The sequence below is a fragment of the Miniopterus schreibersii genome (genome assembly GCF_964146895.1).
Source record: "Miniopterus schreibersii genome assembly, chromosome: 14".
NCBI classification, from domain to species: Eukaryota; Metazoa; Chordata; class Mammalia; order Chiroptera; family Miniopteridae; genus Miniopterus; species Miniopterus schreibersii.
The window spans coordinates 39147137-39164004 of record NC_138114.1 but is presented as its reverse complement, the minus strand read 5'-3'; the positions used below and the strand labels follow the sequence as shown (position 1 = coordinate 39164004).

Genomic DNA, 16868 nt, shown 5'->3' with positions numbered 1-16868 from the left:
GTTCTCCCTAGGTCTATCTGTAACTTTCTTTTATGGATTCCCTTTAGAGATTACTCAAAATTTGCAGCTGGTGAGATTTTGGGTAAATTTCATGTTCATCTTTTTTACTTTCCTATTTTTTTCAGATTTTTTTTAGTAAGCATGTATTACTCTTTTTTTTTAATTGGGAAAAAATGTAAGTTGGTAGGAAGGCCTAGTTGTTTACTTTCAAAATCTCTTCAAGTATCTCAAGTTGAAGTTCATATGCCCCTCACGGTAGGCTAGAAAGTATAGGAAGCCACTGTCTTTCTAGAGTGACAGTTTTACTTGAGGAGAAAAAAAAATTATTATTTTTTTAATTCTTACCCAAGGATATTTTTTCCATCGCTTTTCAGAGAGAGTGGAAGGGAAGGAGGGAGGGAGAGGGAGGGAGGAAGGAGGCAGGGAGGAAGGGGGCAGGGGGGCGGGGGGGGGGGAGGGAGGGAGGAAGGAAGGGAGGGAGGGAGGGAGGGAGGGAGGGAGGGAGGGAGGGAGGGAGGGAGGGAGGGAGGGAAGGAAGGAGATGAGACACATTGATTGGTTGCCTACTGCACACCAGGGCGGGGAGAACTTGTAACTGAAGTACGTGCCCTTGGCTAGAATCGAACCCGGGACCCTTCAGTACACAGACTGATGCTTTAACTACTGAGCTAAACCGGCTACGTCAAGGGGAAAAATTTTTTATACTAGAATAAATACAGATAAAATGTAAAAGCCCTTGACGAATTACTAAGATAAGGTAAGAAACCAAAAGATTTTATACTGTGGCTAGCCTCCACACCTCTACTTGGTTTCTTGATGGAAGACTTTGAGAAGAGCACTGCTTTATCTGTTGGCTTCAGTTAATAAGGGCAAAGTGCTAAGTCACTTCAGATTATAGGTTTAGTCTTCATGTGAGCTGAATTGATCACAATAGTTGCAGGGGTGAACCTTTGTTATGAGAAGAACTAAGTGTATATATATATAGAGTTATTTGAGTAGTAATTAGTGGAGTCATTTTAATCAGTAGTATGTCTTTATATTTTCTTTATAAATTTCTATCACATGTGCTATATTTGATGATCTGGGATTAAAATAGATTTGTATTTGGCTCACACTTTTTCCATTTCTTTTTTTTTCCCCCAGTGGTGGGGTCATGATCTATATTGACCGAATAGAAGTGGTTAATATGTTGGCCCCTTATGCAGGTATGGTACTGATCTGTTCGGTTGTTTTTATAGTTATAATCAGAGAATATATAACAGATTCCCTGAGGAATAGAAAGGTACTTGTAAAGTCTTATGACCTCATTTATTTCTGATATGTATAAAAAAATAATCACTGGGATATTTTTCATTTCTAGGGAATGGTGGCAGAAATAGGTCACAAGTCCTGGGAAGAGTTGACTTTCTATAACTGAATGGGTTACTTTTTTTTTTTTTTTTTTTTTAGAGCAAGATAGTTATTGATTATTTCTAGAAAGTATCATTTTATCCAGTCAGAATGAGAGATCATAAATGCATGCTAAAAATCTATAATTGTTCAATTCCTAGGCCACATTGATTTGTGACCATAGAAAAGTCTTTTCTGGTTGTGAGATTTGCTATAACTTGCAAAGCAATCTGAAAGTCCTCCGTGTGGGGAAATCATTTTCTTGGTAAAAGATGAAAACCCAGAAATGGAGTGGGTACTGTTAAAAAACTTAATTAGTTCTGAAGAAAATCTGCCTTTTTTTTGTTTGATTTTCCCCCCTGTTTTTGGTTGTTGCAAAATACACATAATATAAATCATCTTAACCATTTTTTAAGTGTATGGTTCAGTGATATTAAATACATTCACATTGTTATACAACCATCACCAACTCCATCTTTATAACTCTTTTCGTCTTGCAAAATGAAACTCTATATCCATTGAACAATAACTCCCCATTTTCTCTTCTCTTCAACCCCTGGCAACTGTCATTCTACTTTCTGTCTCTGATTCTGACTGCTCTAAGTACCTTATAGAAGTGGAATCATACGATTGCCTTTTAATGGTTGGCTTATTTCACTTAGCATAATGTTCAAGGTTCATCCATGTTGTAACATATATCAGGATATCCTTTTTAAGGCTGAATAATATTCCATTGTATGTATATACCACATTTTGTTTATCCATCATTCGTCATGGCCACTTGAGTTGCCTCCACCCTTTAGCCATTGTGAATAGTGCTGCTATGAATGTGGGTATACATGGGTCTCTTCAAGACCCTGCTTTCAGTGGAAAGATATGCTATTTTATCTTTATCCTTATTACTAAAATTGGCATGCCTAATTTGTACAGGATACTGTGTTTGGAAAAAAATTAAAAAGGTGAAGTTGGAACTTATGCCTTAAGGAGACATGATACCAAATATGTATTGGAATGTAAGGTCATACTGAATTTCATGTCACTGAACAGGCACAAAGAGCAAAAGGATTTAGAGCAGAGAGCAAGCTGTATTACAGCCAAGTAGATTTGGATTGTGTTTTTCAGTGATTAACTATTTTCCTTGTCTTTTTCATCTACTTTCCCTGGTAACAAATCAGTGGAATGGATTATGATTGGGAAAATAGAAGAAGGGGAGGTTGCTGTTTTGTGGCCAGAGATAAAGAGGAAGCTATTGGATTACCAATTCATTTGGAAATGACCAAGCAAATGAATTAGTCAGCAAGTATTTATTGATGGCCTATTATCAAGGGAAGGCCAGTGGAGCACGTCTTTGGGTTTGAAGGGAAGATAGCAGCATGTTGCTGTTTTTTAATTTTTTACTTTTCAATTACAGTTAATGTACAATATTAGTTTCAGGTTTCCAACCCAGTGATTAGACATTTATATATGTTATGAAATTATCACCTTGATAAATCTAGTGCCTATCTGACATCATACATAGTTATTAGAATATTGTTGACTGTATTCCCTATGCTGTAATTTACATCCTGATGACTATTCTGTAACTTCCAGTTTGTACTTCTTAATCCCTTCACCTTTCTCACCCAACCCCAACCCCCATGTTTTAATAGTTAAAGCACAGGTACAGGTATGGTCTAGTATGTGCCCTTAGGCACATTTCTGAAATTCTCTGTTTCTCAGTTTCCTCAATTAGATTTTTTTGTGAGAATTGAATACTTATGTATGTAAATTGCCTGACATAAAGCCTGACCCAGTAAATGTTTGCTTCTTTCCCTTCTAGTCTGGTGTCTTTTTTTAACAGCCTTTAAAAACTGCCTTTTTGAAAATGGTCTTTTGCAGCTGCTTCCTTCTTTTATTCTCACTGTTCCTCAAGTAGTTCAAGCCCTCTACCACTTAGCTAAACTTTTGCTTTGCCATATGTAATTACCTTACACTGTCCTGCCTCTGATCTTTGTGCCTCACAATTCATCTTCATACTGCTGCCAAAGTACAAATCTGATTGTATCATGCCCTTGCCTGAAAACTTTCAGTTCCTTATTACCTCCAAGATATGTCTACTCTTCTTAGTATGGAATTCGAAATATGCCTATTAAAATTACAAATGCAGTAATATCTGGAAAATTGAGCACAAGGAACATATCAAGGTTTGTGAGTTGTGTTTCATTGTTTTCACTGTTTTGTTGGCACTTTTCCACATATGTATTATATCTGTGTAACTTTTACCTTGGCTGAATTAGAAGATGCATGGGTAAACATGGACTCTACCTCTCTCCTTCAGTGTTTGATATTGTGAGGAACTACACGGCAGACTATGACAAGACCTTAATCTTCAATAAAATCCACCATGAGCTGAACCAGTTTTGCAGCGCCCACACACTTCAAGAAGTTTACATTGAATTGTTTGGTAAGTGTCTTACTTGTTTTGAATACGTAAGTAACCAGTTGGAAATCTTGTTCAACTCATTTATGGACGTTCTAATAACATTAGTAAACATGCTATGTGAGCATTCCTTCTGAATTTATAATAGAGCAGCTGTCTTTAAAATATTCTTTATCTTAAGCTTAAATTTCTTATGATTAAATTAACTAGTTACTCAGACAAGGTGTTTTAAGAATAACCATTTTCTGAAGTATGTAATATATAACTTAGTGGAGACTAGAAAAAGATCATCACTAACAGACTGTGTTCTGTTTTTACTGTGATAACTTACTAAAAATTAGCTTTATTTCTATTTTAATAGATAATTTGGGGAAATTTAGAAGTCTGCGTCTTGGAGTTTCCCAAGATCCACCTCCACCTTTGATTTATTTGCTGGAAGGACTAACAGGACTCAGTATATAGTTGTACTCTTAGCTAAGATGTATTACAGCAAAAGAATGCAAAGCAAAATCAGCAAAAGGAAAAGGCACATGGGTGAAGTCTGAAGGAAACGAGGCACAAGCTTTCAAGAGTGTTCTCCCAGTGGAGTCAAGCGGGATACGCTTAATTACGCCAGCACTGAATAGTGACAACACATGTGAAGTGTTGTCTACTTAGGGAAGCTCATTAGAGATTCACTGCCCAGGATTTTTTTGGGGGACTGGTCATGTAGGCCCCTTCTGCCTGGTGCATATCAAAATTCCAGACTCCCAGAAGAAAAGCAGATGTTTGGCATAAAGCAGATGTTTATACATTGTTTGTATAAACAATTTAGGCACAGCGAGTCATTCTTACCAATTCTGGGATTGGTGGGAATCCTCTCTGAATCCAAGTTCCCAGTTGACAAGCCAAGGGCCAACTGGTAAACAGGCCTTTCTAAGGATGGCAGCTTCAGGCCTCCTATATTTACTCTTTTTTTGCACAAATTACTTTTCATTTATAATAGTGAAAACTCTGTCTAGGGGTTGGGTTGTTGCTATTGGCTGCTCACTTTTTCTTCCTGGAATTCCTAGTGAATTTCTTAGAGGCAGGTATAGGGATGGTTAATCAGTTTAGAAATCTACCAATTGATTCCTTGATGATTGACAACTCTTGGGATAGTTTATGAGAAAACTGTCCTGATTTGTCTCGTCACCTGTCTTTTTAATAATGGTAAAAGTACTGTTGATGTGGATTGAAAATTCATTAGTTATAAGGCCAAGTGAAGTAACATCTTTATTATTTATTGTCCATTTTTGTGTGCTGCAAAGTCCTTCCTGTGAGCCTCTCCCCCACCCCCCATGTCCTTTCTATTTTTAAATCCAAAATAATAGGCAGAGATCCATGAAAATGAAATTTAGTTATTTGAGGATTTGGGGTAAAGACTGACTGAAGATAGGAATTTTTTAATTTATTTTTTATTAAAATTTTTTTTTAATTTTTAATATATCTTTATTGATTTCAGAGAGAGGAAGGGAGAGGGAGAGAGAGAGTTGAAACATCAATGATGAGAGAGTCATCATTGATTGGCTGCCTCCTGCACACCCCCGACTGGGGATTGAGCCAGCAGCCGGGGCATGTGCCCTGACCGGGAATCAAACCGCAATCTCCTGGATCCTAGGTCGATGCTCAACCGCTGAGCCATGCCTAGCTGGGCAAAGAACTTTTTTAATAGAATCAGGACATGTGTTAAGTAACAACACTGAATTGATATTGGAAACTTAGATTCTCTATTTATTGGATCAACTTGATTTCTTTGATAATTCCTCACATTTTCTCCCACACAAAAGGAAAACTAAACATATATAGAATATATATATACATTTGTTTTTATATATGTGTGAAGCTCTATGAAAGAATAGTACCATGGAAGCTTTAGGTCTAATAATGATTGGTTTTGTTTCAATATTAATATGGTGTAAAAATAAATTTTTGAATGTCATGAGAGCTGTTCCTTTTGGCTTCAAAAACAGATCAAATAGATGAAAACCTGAAGCAAGCTCTGCAGAAAGATTTAAACGTCCTGGCACCAGGCCTCACTATACAGGTAAGCCTTTTTCTTGAGAAATTCTCTGGGAATTTTGAGAGCTTTGAATTTAATGGGCCTTTCATTAGACTGTTTATTCTGCAGTTATTTAATCAAAGTGCTGTGGTAATTCATAGGACACCTTCCTCAGTTTGACTTTAGGTCTCTGCCGAAATAAAATACTCTTACAGCTTATCATGAACTATTAGAGGGAACAGAGAAGTTGAGGCTATTACAAGGAAATAAAATCCACATACTGCTACGTGTGAGGCATTACTAAGATAAAATAATGATTATACATCAGTGTAAGAGTAGTCCTTGCCCTCAGTAGGATTGTGAAAAAGGATTTCAAGTATAAGATTTAAATAATAATTCTAGACAAAGATTTCCTGAAGTATTAATTGACAGACAAATTGGATTATTATTGCTATAAGAGTTCAGAGAGTCTGAACTCTTTCAAGAGAGTCTTCCTAGAAACAACTGTGATTGAGTCAGGATTTTAGATAGATCTGTAATTAATAGGATTTATAGAGGGGAAAGGAGTAAAGAAGGTATTTCAAGTGGGTGGGATGGCCTGAGTTAAAAGCAAGGCAGCAGATGAAATTAATGGTGGCAGTGGTGGTGGCGGCAGCGGGCTGCAGCATTGGGAGATAGAATGGTGAGCGGTTATATGCCTGCTTTTTTGGGTCAATATTTTTTTCAGAATGGGTTGAAATCCATAGTGGGTTCTAAAATCAGTTTTAGTGGGTAATGACCAGCATTTAAAGTAAAATGGAGTTGAATAGGAAATCAGTGCATGCCATCTAGTAAGTTTAAGTCATTCTGTGAAATTTTTGTTTTACATAAGTATGTGGATAGGTGTTTATATTGGGTGTCACTGTAAAATGTGTTTCTTACTGTGGTTATGATCAGTAACATTTGAAAGCCATGGTCCTGGATCTGGATTACCTGAGAAGTGGTAATATGGCTTCTCCAATATCATTTCTCAGAGTTTCTAGGAGATCAGTTGATCCTTGTAGTGAACATTACTGCAGCTAAAGATAAAGCTTTGTTTGGTGTCACATGTCTCAAGTGTTGCATTGCTACTGAGAGTGTGCATTCACTGTGAGTGATCGTGTGTTATCTCATAAACAACACTGGAAAGATGGCTAGAGTTTTGCCTGTCCTCATTCATATTGTGCCATTATCTCTGATGGGTGCCTGAGGGGGAGCCACCAAAGTTAAGGGGTCATTTGAAATGTCCAGAGCTAACTTTGCAAAATCCGATTGGTTGTACATTTAGTTGTGGCTGGAGTAGCTTTTCATGTTTAAAGATAATAAATGTGACTGCCAAAGATTCTTAGATTCTGCACAGGTGTTGCTTGGAGATGTAGCTTATTCTTTTTAACAGCTGCCTAGAATTCCTTGTCTTTTATTACATAACCATTTCGCTAGTGTTTCTTTCTTTTCTTTTTTTCTGTCAGTAAGCAATAATGCAGTGAACATTCCTGACACATCTCCTTGTATGTACAAATTATCTTTCGAAGTGGCTGTACAATTCTACGTTCTTACCAGTAGTATGTGTGAATACTTGTTTCTCTACAACCTCACCAGATTTGAAGCAATCAGACATGTTAATTTTTGCTAAATGGATAGATGTGAGGTTCTCTCTCTCTTTGATTTGCATTTCCTTAGTTATTAAATGAGCTTGAGCATCTTTTGATTTATTTATTTATTTTTGTCATTCCTACTCTCCTCTCTCAGTTTCCCATTTATCTATTGGATTTTTTTCTTATTGATTTGTAGTAATACTTAGTATATTCTGGGTATTTTTATACACACATGTTATACACTATGTTGTAAAAAAAATAGATATTTAGGAAAAGATGAATAACAAAGTGAAATTAACCAGTAATCTTACTATGCAGAGATAAGAGTTTATTGTATCTTCCCAGATTCTTTTTAATCTAGAGGAACATGTTTGTTTAAAAGTATAAATAATGTTAAACTAAAGTAGAATCATGCTATAGCTGCTTTCTTTCACTTACAGTATATATAAGCATCTTTTCAAGTCATAAATAAAGATTTGCCGCATTATCACTGTTTTTTGTTTGTTTTTTAATTTATCTTTATTGTTGAAAGCACTACAGGTGTCCCATTTTCCCCCCCTAATTGACCCCCTCCACCTCCTTCCCACCCCCTCCCCAGGCCTTCACCCCATCATTGTCCGTGTCCATGGGTTATGTATATGTGCATATAACTTCTTTGGTTAATCTCCTCCCACCCCTCACCCCCCTTCCCTCTGCCCTCTAAAATATGATTGTCTGTTGCATGCATCAATGTCTCTGGATCCATTTAATTTGTCAGATTCTTTTGTTCATTAGCTTCTTCTTAAAGAAGACCCTTCAGCATTTCATGTAGTACTAGTCTGGTGGTGATGAACTCCTTTAGCTTTTCCTTGTCTGAGAAGCTCTTTATCTGACCTTCAATTCTAAATGATAGCTTTGCTGGGTAGAGTAATCTTGGTTGTAGGTTCTTCCTTTTCATCACTTTGAATATTTCTTTCCACTCCCTTCTGGCCTGCAAAGTTTCTGTTGAGAAATCAGCTTACAGTTGTATGGGTGCTCCCTTGTAGAAAACTAACTGCTTTTCTCTTGCTGCTTTTAAGATTCTCTCTTTGTCTTTAACCTTTGGCATTTTAATTATGATATGTCTTGCTGTGAGCCTCTTTGGGTTCCTCTTGTTTGGGACTCTCTGTGCTTCCTGGACTTGTAAGTCTATTTCTTTCCCCAGGAAGAGGAAGTTTTCTGTAATTATTTTTCCAAATAGGTTTTCAATTTCTCATTGTCTTTCTTCTCCTTCTGGCACCCCAATAATATGAATGTTGGGCCACTTGAAGTTGTGCCAGAGACTCCTTATACTATCTTCATATTTCTGGATTCTTTTTTCTTTTTGCTCTTCTGGTTGGGTGTTTTTTGTTTCCTCACGTTCCAAATTGCTGATTTGATTCTCAACGTCCTCTACCCTGTAAATTATTCTTCATTTCAGTTTGTGTAGCCTTCATTTCTGATAGGTATTTTATGAGGTCATCGTCGATGGTCTCACTTGTTTTCATAATAGTCTTACTAATATCCTTAAGCATCCTTATAACCAAAGTTCTGAACTCTGTATCTGTTCACTTGCTTGGTTCTATTTCATTTAGTTCCTTTTCTAGAGATTTCTTCTGTTCTTTCCTTTGTGACATGTTTCTTGACCTCCACATTTTGGCTCCTTCCAGGTCTTTGTTTCTGTGTATTAGGTAGAGCTACTATATCTCCTGGAGTTTGTAGAGTGGTTTTGTGTAGTAAGTGTCCTGTAGGGTCCAGTGGCTCAGCCTTTCCAGTCACCTGAGCTGGGCCTTCTAGGTGCTCCCCTGTGTTGACCATGTGCACTGTCCTGTTTTAGTTGAGCCTTGGTTGCTGTTGGCGTCACTGGGAGGAATTGTCCCCCAGGCCAATTGGCTGTGAGGGCCAGTGCAACTACAGCCAAAGAGCTGCTGTGCTGGAGACACCCCTGGGGAGCAGGATTTACTTCAGAGGAGCTTTGGTGTTTGCCAAATGAGCCCCTTGAGTGTGTCACTCGTGGATGTGGTAGGGTTGTAATCCAGTGTGGTCGAGTCTTACCACCAGGTGCACTGTCTCTGGGGCCTCCTGGGAAGTGCAAAGTCATCCTCTGCCAGTGCCTTGCCCAGGGCCACCCAGCATGAGCTATACAGCAAACCGTAGTTGGCTGCTACTTGTGCTGAGCTTGGAGGTGTCCAGGAGAGGCCAAGCTATGAGCCAATGAAGACCGCCACTAGTGCCAGGCCTAGGGCCACTTATCAAGCCATATGGGGCACGCTGCTGCTTGTTTGAGAGATTTTAGGAAAGTCCTAAGCATGAGGCTCGAGAGATCACTTGCACAGAAAAGCCCCTGGAAATGGCTTGGATGAGCTTGCAGGTAGGGAGGGGCGGGGCCTCCGGGAATCACCGGGGCAGGGCCAAAGGTGTGAGTCAGGTGCTAAAGATTCAAATATGGTGCCTACCTGCTGGCTCTGTGGGGGGAGGGCTCGCCAAAAAAGCAATGGCCTCTGCCAGCTCTTCTGTCTCGGAGAAAGCTACTCCTCCACCTCTTGCACCGATTTCAGGCAAGTTAGCTCCTCCCTAAATGTACCAGGTTTCTTTCAATCCACCACCACCTGGCGCTGGGGCTTAGAAGGAGTGCATCTGAGTGAGTCCATGCGAGGGTGCTTTAAGAGGAGCTGCCTGGGATTCCCTCAGCCTTCGTGACCCTCAGCGACAGTCCCCGCTGGTTTTCACACCCTGAAGTTGTGGGGACGTCTCTTCCCAGCTCTGGTCCCCTGTGCTGGGGGCCTGATGTGGGGCTGGGACCCCTCACTCCTCCAGGAAACCTCCACCACCGAGATGACCCTCCCGGGTTTAAACTGCAGCACCAGGATTTAGGCCCTCCTATCAGTCTCGGTGCTTCTTCAGTTCCCTGGTTGTAGGGCTTCTGTTCAGCTAGATTTCAGGAGGTTCTGAGTGATGGTTGTTCTGTATTTTAGTTGTAAATTTTATGTGGTTGTGGGTACAGGTGTTACCTATGCCGCCATCTTGTTTCTCCTCTGCATTATCCTTGTTAATGGTTTTATTTAATCTCTATGACTTCCAATTTTTACTATTATATACATGTTGCAGTGACCAAGCTTATAAATACATCTACTAACATCCTTTCCTTAGGATAAGTTCTTAAATGTAGGATTGATAAGTCAAAGAGTATGCCCCATTTGGGACTTTTTGGTACATATTGCCAAATTGCCTTTCAGAAAACCTAGCAGCTTAAACTCTCTCATCAGCAGTGTTGGTGAGCTATAGTTTCGTACATATTTGATCGTGTGATTAGACTCAAATAATGAGCCGATGCGTGCCCACTCTCTTAATCCTTTTGGAGAAAATCTGGTCTTTTGTATTAATTATTGAGGTTGAATTCCTAGGCTATTTGTATTTGTATTTCATTTGTAAATTGTTTATTGTGTTTGCGCATTTTTTAGTTGCTGTTCATCTGCTTTTTTCCTTGATTTAAATAAATCATTTTTAATAAGTTAATCACCACAACTCTTTTTAAAATTATGTTGTAAATTTATGTGATAATTTTAGTATTTTTTCTTTATGTGCTTTGCTATGCTGGCATGCTTTAAGAACCTTTCACCACTTTTAAAATATAGAAATTTTAATAAAATCAAATTATATTTTTCTTTGCTTTGACTGTTGTATTTTTAGCTTTAAGTCTTTAATTCATCTGGAATCCATTTGGATGTCAATAGAGAGGTAGGGCTCCAATCACCCCCTCACCCCCAATTTGATAACTACAGTAATTACCAAATAATGTATGCCCCAATCTCCCTCTTTGTTTGAAATGCCTTTGTATTGTATGCTAAATTCCATTATATAGTAGTCTTTTTTGGACATTGTTCTGTTCCATTGATCTTTCTGTTTTCTAACCTTTCATCAGTTATTGAGCCCTTGGTCTTTTCCTATCAAATCTCCTCTCCTGTTTTTTCCTTCTTGTTAGTAAATGGCACCTTCTTCCCCTAAGACCACTCTAGATGTATGGGAGGCATCTTTGACCCCCTTACCCTTAGCATCTAATCATTCCTCATATCCTATCAAAGAAATCCATCTAACACTGTTCACACCTCCATTTTCACTGCTACCTCCTTAGGCCAAGCCACAATCTCTTGGCCTTCTATAGTAGTCTCCTATCTTGTTTCCATACTTTCACTTTTACTCTTGTCCACATCGTTTTCTGCACAGCAGCAAGAAGGATCTTTTAAATTTAGTTAGGTATTTGTTGTTTATTATAAAAACAGTTATTGAATGAAAAAATGTTGCTTTATAATGCGCGTTTAAACTGGTAGATCAAGATCTTCATAGGTTTTGATTGCTTTAATCTTGTTAAAAAATAGTTTCTTATGATAGTTGCAATGCAGTTTTAGAACTTTAAGTCTATTTTTCAGCCTTCCTATTTTTAACATATTACTATATGGTTATGATAATTCAATGTTTTATTCACTTAAAATCTGTAAGTTACATTATCTTTTCAAAAAATAATGGCCATTGATATTTCTGCCAGAGGAGTTTCATTATTGATATTTTAACCTATATCAAGTACCTCAAATGGTGTATAAGTTTTAAAATTGGGAGCATAGTTTATGGCTTTACTTAATCACATCATCATTTTTGTTTCTTTTAGAACTTCTGACCTAGGTGAGAAAGTCCTATCCCAAACTAAATTAATTCTTATGGATTTAATGAGTCTTAATGCTGTCAAATATGTAGTTTGTTTTTTTTAAGCGTTTAGGTACGCAGATGATTCTTGGTGAATTTATTGTGTATCTACAAGTGTGCTGAATTCACTGTTTCTAGTAAATTTTTTGGTTAATTTCCTTGTTTGGGTGGGGCGTGTTTGTGCTAAAAACACTGAACATGAGATCTACTCTCTTAACAAATTTTTAAGTGTACAATACATTATTATTGACTATAGGTAAAATGTTGTACAGCACATCTCAAGAGCTATTTATCTTGCTTGACCGAAACTTTACGAATTTCCTTAGATCTTTTTAGTTCCATGATTATGCCAAAATAAAAATCTTTATTTCCCCTTCCACAGCCTAGTATTTCCCAGTCTCCAAGTCATCCTATTTTAATTTTTCACATAATACTTGTATCTGAAATTCTCTTGTTCATTTATTTGCTTTTTCTTGTTGTCTGATGTGTTTTCTCCCTCTTTAATTTTAAATTCCATGAGAGTAGTCTTGCCTTGTTTTTTGGGGGTTTTTTGCCTTGTTTATTGATGTATCCACAATGCCTAGAACAGCAGCACTTGGCACAGACTAGGTAGCCAATTAATATTTGTTGTCAAATGAATATTCTCTGTAACAATCAGTATTTTAATTTTTCCCTGCGCTATATTTATATCCCATTTTTCTTGAACAACTACTATGGCAAATTAGAGTGAAAATAGGCATTCTTGATATTTTTTTCTGTGTTATTTAGGGGAGTGACTATATTATATGCTAGCTTTTGAAAGTTTAAAATACATGTTTATAACCCAGGAGTCAGTTTCAACAGATAAATTTATTTCATCAGTGTTTTTTTTCCTTGCTCCATTCGCTATGTCTGTGTGTGTGTGTGTGTGTGTGTGTGTTCATTTTGGTCATTGTTTTTTAGTATGTTTTTTATTTATTAAATCTCATGAGACAGTTTACTCATGGTATCTATTACAAGTGTTCGTAATTTCACATATTTGAAAATGATGAGATTTCCCAAGATTGGCAAACATGTAGTATGTTGTTAAGCCTCATACAGCAAGATAGACATCTACAGAAAGCACTTCTAATTTATGCTTCTTTTTGTAAGACTAAAAAGACAGATGGCTAGGCTCTTAATTAAATGCAAATGACAGTGCTTTCCTTTGAATCATATTAAAACATGTTGGATGTCATCTGTATTTCTGATATTTACATGGTGAAATCTGGCCTCTCTCACCAATTCTGGTTCTGAATTTTTGTCTTCTGGATATCTCCATGAAGTTCTTCCTTATGGTCTTACATGCCTCACTTTCAGCATGTAATGAGTGTTTTCACCATAGTCCCCAGTTTCTTAATCCATTTCACTCTAATTTTTCTATTAAGTTATGATAGTCCTCAAAATTATATAAAGATTTGACTGTTCTCTTTCACATGTTGCTTAAATATTTTAAGAAGTTTTTTTCCCAAATGCCTTAAAAGAAGGGTATGTATTTAAAGTCTTTGTTGCTTAAAAGTTTATCCAGTTGAATAAGTAAGTAAATAAGTAAATAAATAAGCAAGCAAGTCCTGGCCAGTGTGGCTCAGGTGGTTGGCTGTCATCCCATGGACCAAAAGGTGGTTTGTTTGATTCCTAATCAGGGCACATGCCCAGGTTGTGGGCTCGATCCCTGGTAGGGGGCCTGCAGGAGGCAGCCAATCAGTGTGATGTTTGACTCACACTGATGTTTCTTTCTCTCTCTTCCCACTCCCTAAAAATCAATTTTAAAAAAATTAAAAGTTTAGCCAGTTTTCAGAGGAAAATTAACTTCAGATCAGGAATGTGTTTTGTGTATGCTTGCAGTGTAGGAGGGAGTGAGGGATGTTTAGTAAAACCAAAGAGTTGTAAGAGATCAGGTCCTTGATGTAGAAAAGTCGGCCTTCAAAAACTGTATTTCTCAAGTATGTCAAAGTACAGTGGTTAGGAAAACAAAGTTTCTAGCAAACAGTGTCTACAAAGGCAAGTAGACTTTGTGCTAAGTGAGATTCTAGAAAGAATAGAAGCTATTAATTGGTATTTGTTTTCCTTCAGTCTTTGGCTGTTTGTTTATAGCCAGTACTGAGTGATTGCTGTTTTAGAAAGTGATAAAGTCACTTACTGCTCACTGTGTTAAGTTGCATGTGCTGACCTGGGTTTTTGGTTTTCATTTTTGTTTTTGACTGTTTTCTACTCAACAATTTAAATCTGGGAATTTTGCCTTTTATTTCTTTTGTTTGCAAATTGGGAAAAGGGAACAAAATATCCAACTAAAGGGCTTTGTGAAAAGACTAAAGGTCTTGTAAGAGAGAACTTTTTCCCTAGAGGAATTTATTTCCTCAACTGGTAGGAGTGGTTTTTCCTGTAGCCAGGCCTTTTTTTTTTTAAGAAAACAAGAAGCAGCTTATCTTTGGTTACTGGTGTGATGGCTAAAAAGTAGATTTTTCTCATGGGATCCCCACAGGTATTAGGCAGCTAGCTATGTCATAGTTGTGTTGTTAGTTTCATTTGAGGCGCTCTTCTGTAGAAGATTGAGTTTGAAGATTTATTTTTCAAATATACTTTGGCTTTTTCACTTTTATTTTTTAGGCTGTGCGTGTTACAAAACCCAAAATCCCAGAAGCCATAAGAAGAAATTTTGAGTTAATGTGAGTAATATGCATGGGATCCCAATATTTTATTTAGGGCTGTCTGCATATTAATATACCAGTCTAGAGGAAACGTCTATGTGAGATATTACACTTTGGGGTGTGTTATGTGTCTGCCTTTCATACTTTAATTCTAGTAATACAGTCAAACCTCAGTTCTCGAACATCTCCCATCTTGAACAATTCAGTTCTCGACCAAGTTGTTCACAGAAAATGTCGCAGTTGTCAACCAAGACATCAGTTCTCAACCCAACAACCCTTTCATGCTGATACTTGTGTGATCAGTCATGAGTCTCTCAGGCAGCAAAGGAGAGAATGTGCAAGTATGAGTCAGTTTACTGCTAAACCTCCCGTTGTTAACATCTCAGGAAATTGTGCTGTGAATATTTTTGTGGGCTTGTTTTTTGGTGTGGTTTTTTTTGCTTCTGTTGCTGCTTATTACTATTGAATATGTATAGTAAGTCACCATGGGTCCTAAGAAAATTAGTTATAGCAGCAAAGTGGAAAGGAAAGTTGTGAGAATACGTTAGAGTTTAAAAAAAGAAATAATTGCAAAGTATAATAGATGTGTTTGCATGAATGATCTATACATTTAATTTCATTTCTGTTACATTTTCATTTACATTTCATGTCGTTTTTGTTTTTAAAGTGTTTATAGATTAAACAGTGCATTAGACATGTACTGTATATATATAAGAAAGATTAAAACAGAATCATTAAGGGTCTGGAACAGATTAATTCAATTTACATTGTTTCTAATGGGGAAAAAATAATTCAGTTTTTAACAAATCTCTTCTCGAACAGCCTTCTGGAACAAATTAAGTTCCAGAACTGAGGTTTCACTATAATGCCTATTCTAGTGTCTTGATTGCCACTAGACTCTTATAAGCTTTTTCTTTATGAATGGACATTTCAGGAGCAGCTTCAGTGGCTAAGGGTGCAGTTTGCTGTAGAACTATTGTTGGAAGCCTAAGGAGCTATAATTTTTTTGTGAATAATACCTTGAATTAAACATGAATAGGGGAGAGAAAGAATTGTAGCTGTTAAGGTTGAAGAGAGTGCCTATATTTTGTTACTGTGTTACAATGGTAAGAATAGACACCTTGTTGGTGTAACTTTCTGTTTGTATGTGATTGTGTATCTAAATTTAGACCTGGGTCTTTATGGTTTTCCTCTGGGGAAGCTTTGCCTGAGTTGATTCCTGGTAGTATTCTCTTTTTATGTGTCCAGGACAGACTGGGTATGAGAAGTTACTTGCTTGACATGAAGTTAGTTTCTAAGTGTTTTTAGAAGATCCTTTTAGGGGAGTACTTACCATAGTCAAAATGGCAATATTATTCTCATATGTCAGTAATGAGAAGAAGAAACAAAAAAGTCTTTAGGAAATTTTGCTGACATGTTAAGAGGAAAAATATGAAATGCTGTAAAAGTAACTTTGCAAAAGTTAAGAGTGCAACAGATAAATACAAGGAATCCAAGATGTAATAATACTAATACTTTAAGGAGTGATATACTTCTGAGGCCTATTGTTCCCAAGTCTGTATTTTTTATTATGCAGAGTTTTATTTTCTCTTTTTTCATTATAGAAAAGGAACTCTTTTTAAAACTGTAAAGCACAGGGTGCCAGGCTGAATAGATCATGGGTCTGATCCAGTTATAGAATAAAATATTTATTGAAGGCCCAGTATGGTCTTAGGCTTTCAAATATGGTACCTTTGGGTGATGGAAAGATGACTACTATGTGTTCTCTGCCCTCAAATTCCTCATCGTATCCAGAATGTCATTTTATGTCTTTATCAGTGTTGGCAGGAGGAAGGTGGGGGAGAGCTTTGGGTAAATGTTTGAGGAAACCATTGGAATTACTTTCAGATAATTCTGGATCTTTCCTAATTTTATAGACTATTGGATTTACAGAATTAAAGCCACCTTGGGACCATCCAGTCTAACCTCCCACTAACAGTAATTTTTTTAATACCATTCTTGCCATGTGGTCACCCAGTTGCTACTTAATGCATACTTTTAGTGATAGGCCAGCTATTTCTTAAAAA

General features: G+C 37.2%; 1 protein-coding gene across 7 annotated transcripts in view; it reads left to right on the top strand.

The window, feature by feature from the left end:
* Positions 1 to 16868, top strand: part of ERLIN1 (ER lipid raft associated 1) — a 37520-nt gene that overhangs the window by 7180 nt on the left and 13472 nt on the right. For 3 of the 7 annotated variants that reach the window (XM_081159047.1, XM_081159051.1, XM_081159050.1), the window contains 3 exons: positions 3707 to 3832; positions 5800 to 5873; positions 14762 to 14820. In XM_081159047.1, coding sequence (XP_081015173.1) covers positions 3707 to 3832; positions 5800 to 5873; positions 14762 to 14820 — 259 coding nt within the window. Of the gene's footprint in view, positions 1 to 47; positions 83 to 1143; positions 1206 to 3706; positions 3833 to 5799; positions 5874 to 14761; positions 14821 to 16868 lie in introns of all 7 variants that reach the window. The other 4 variants (XM_081159045.1, XM_081159048.1, XM_081159049.1 and 1 more) reach the window with 3 other exon arrangements.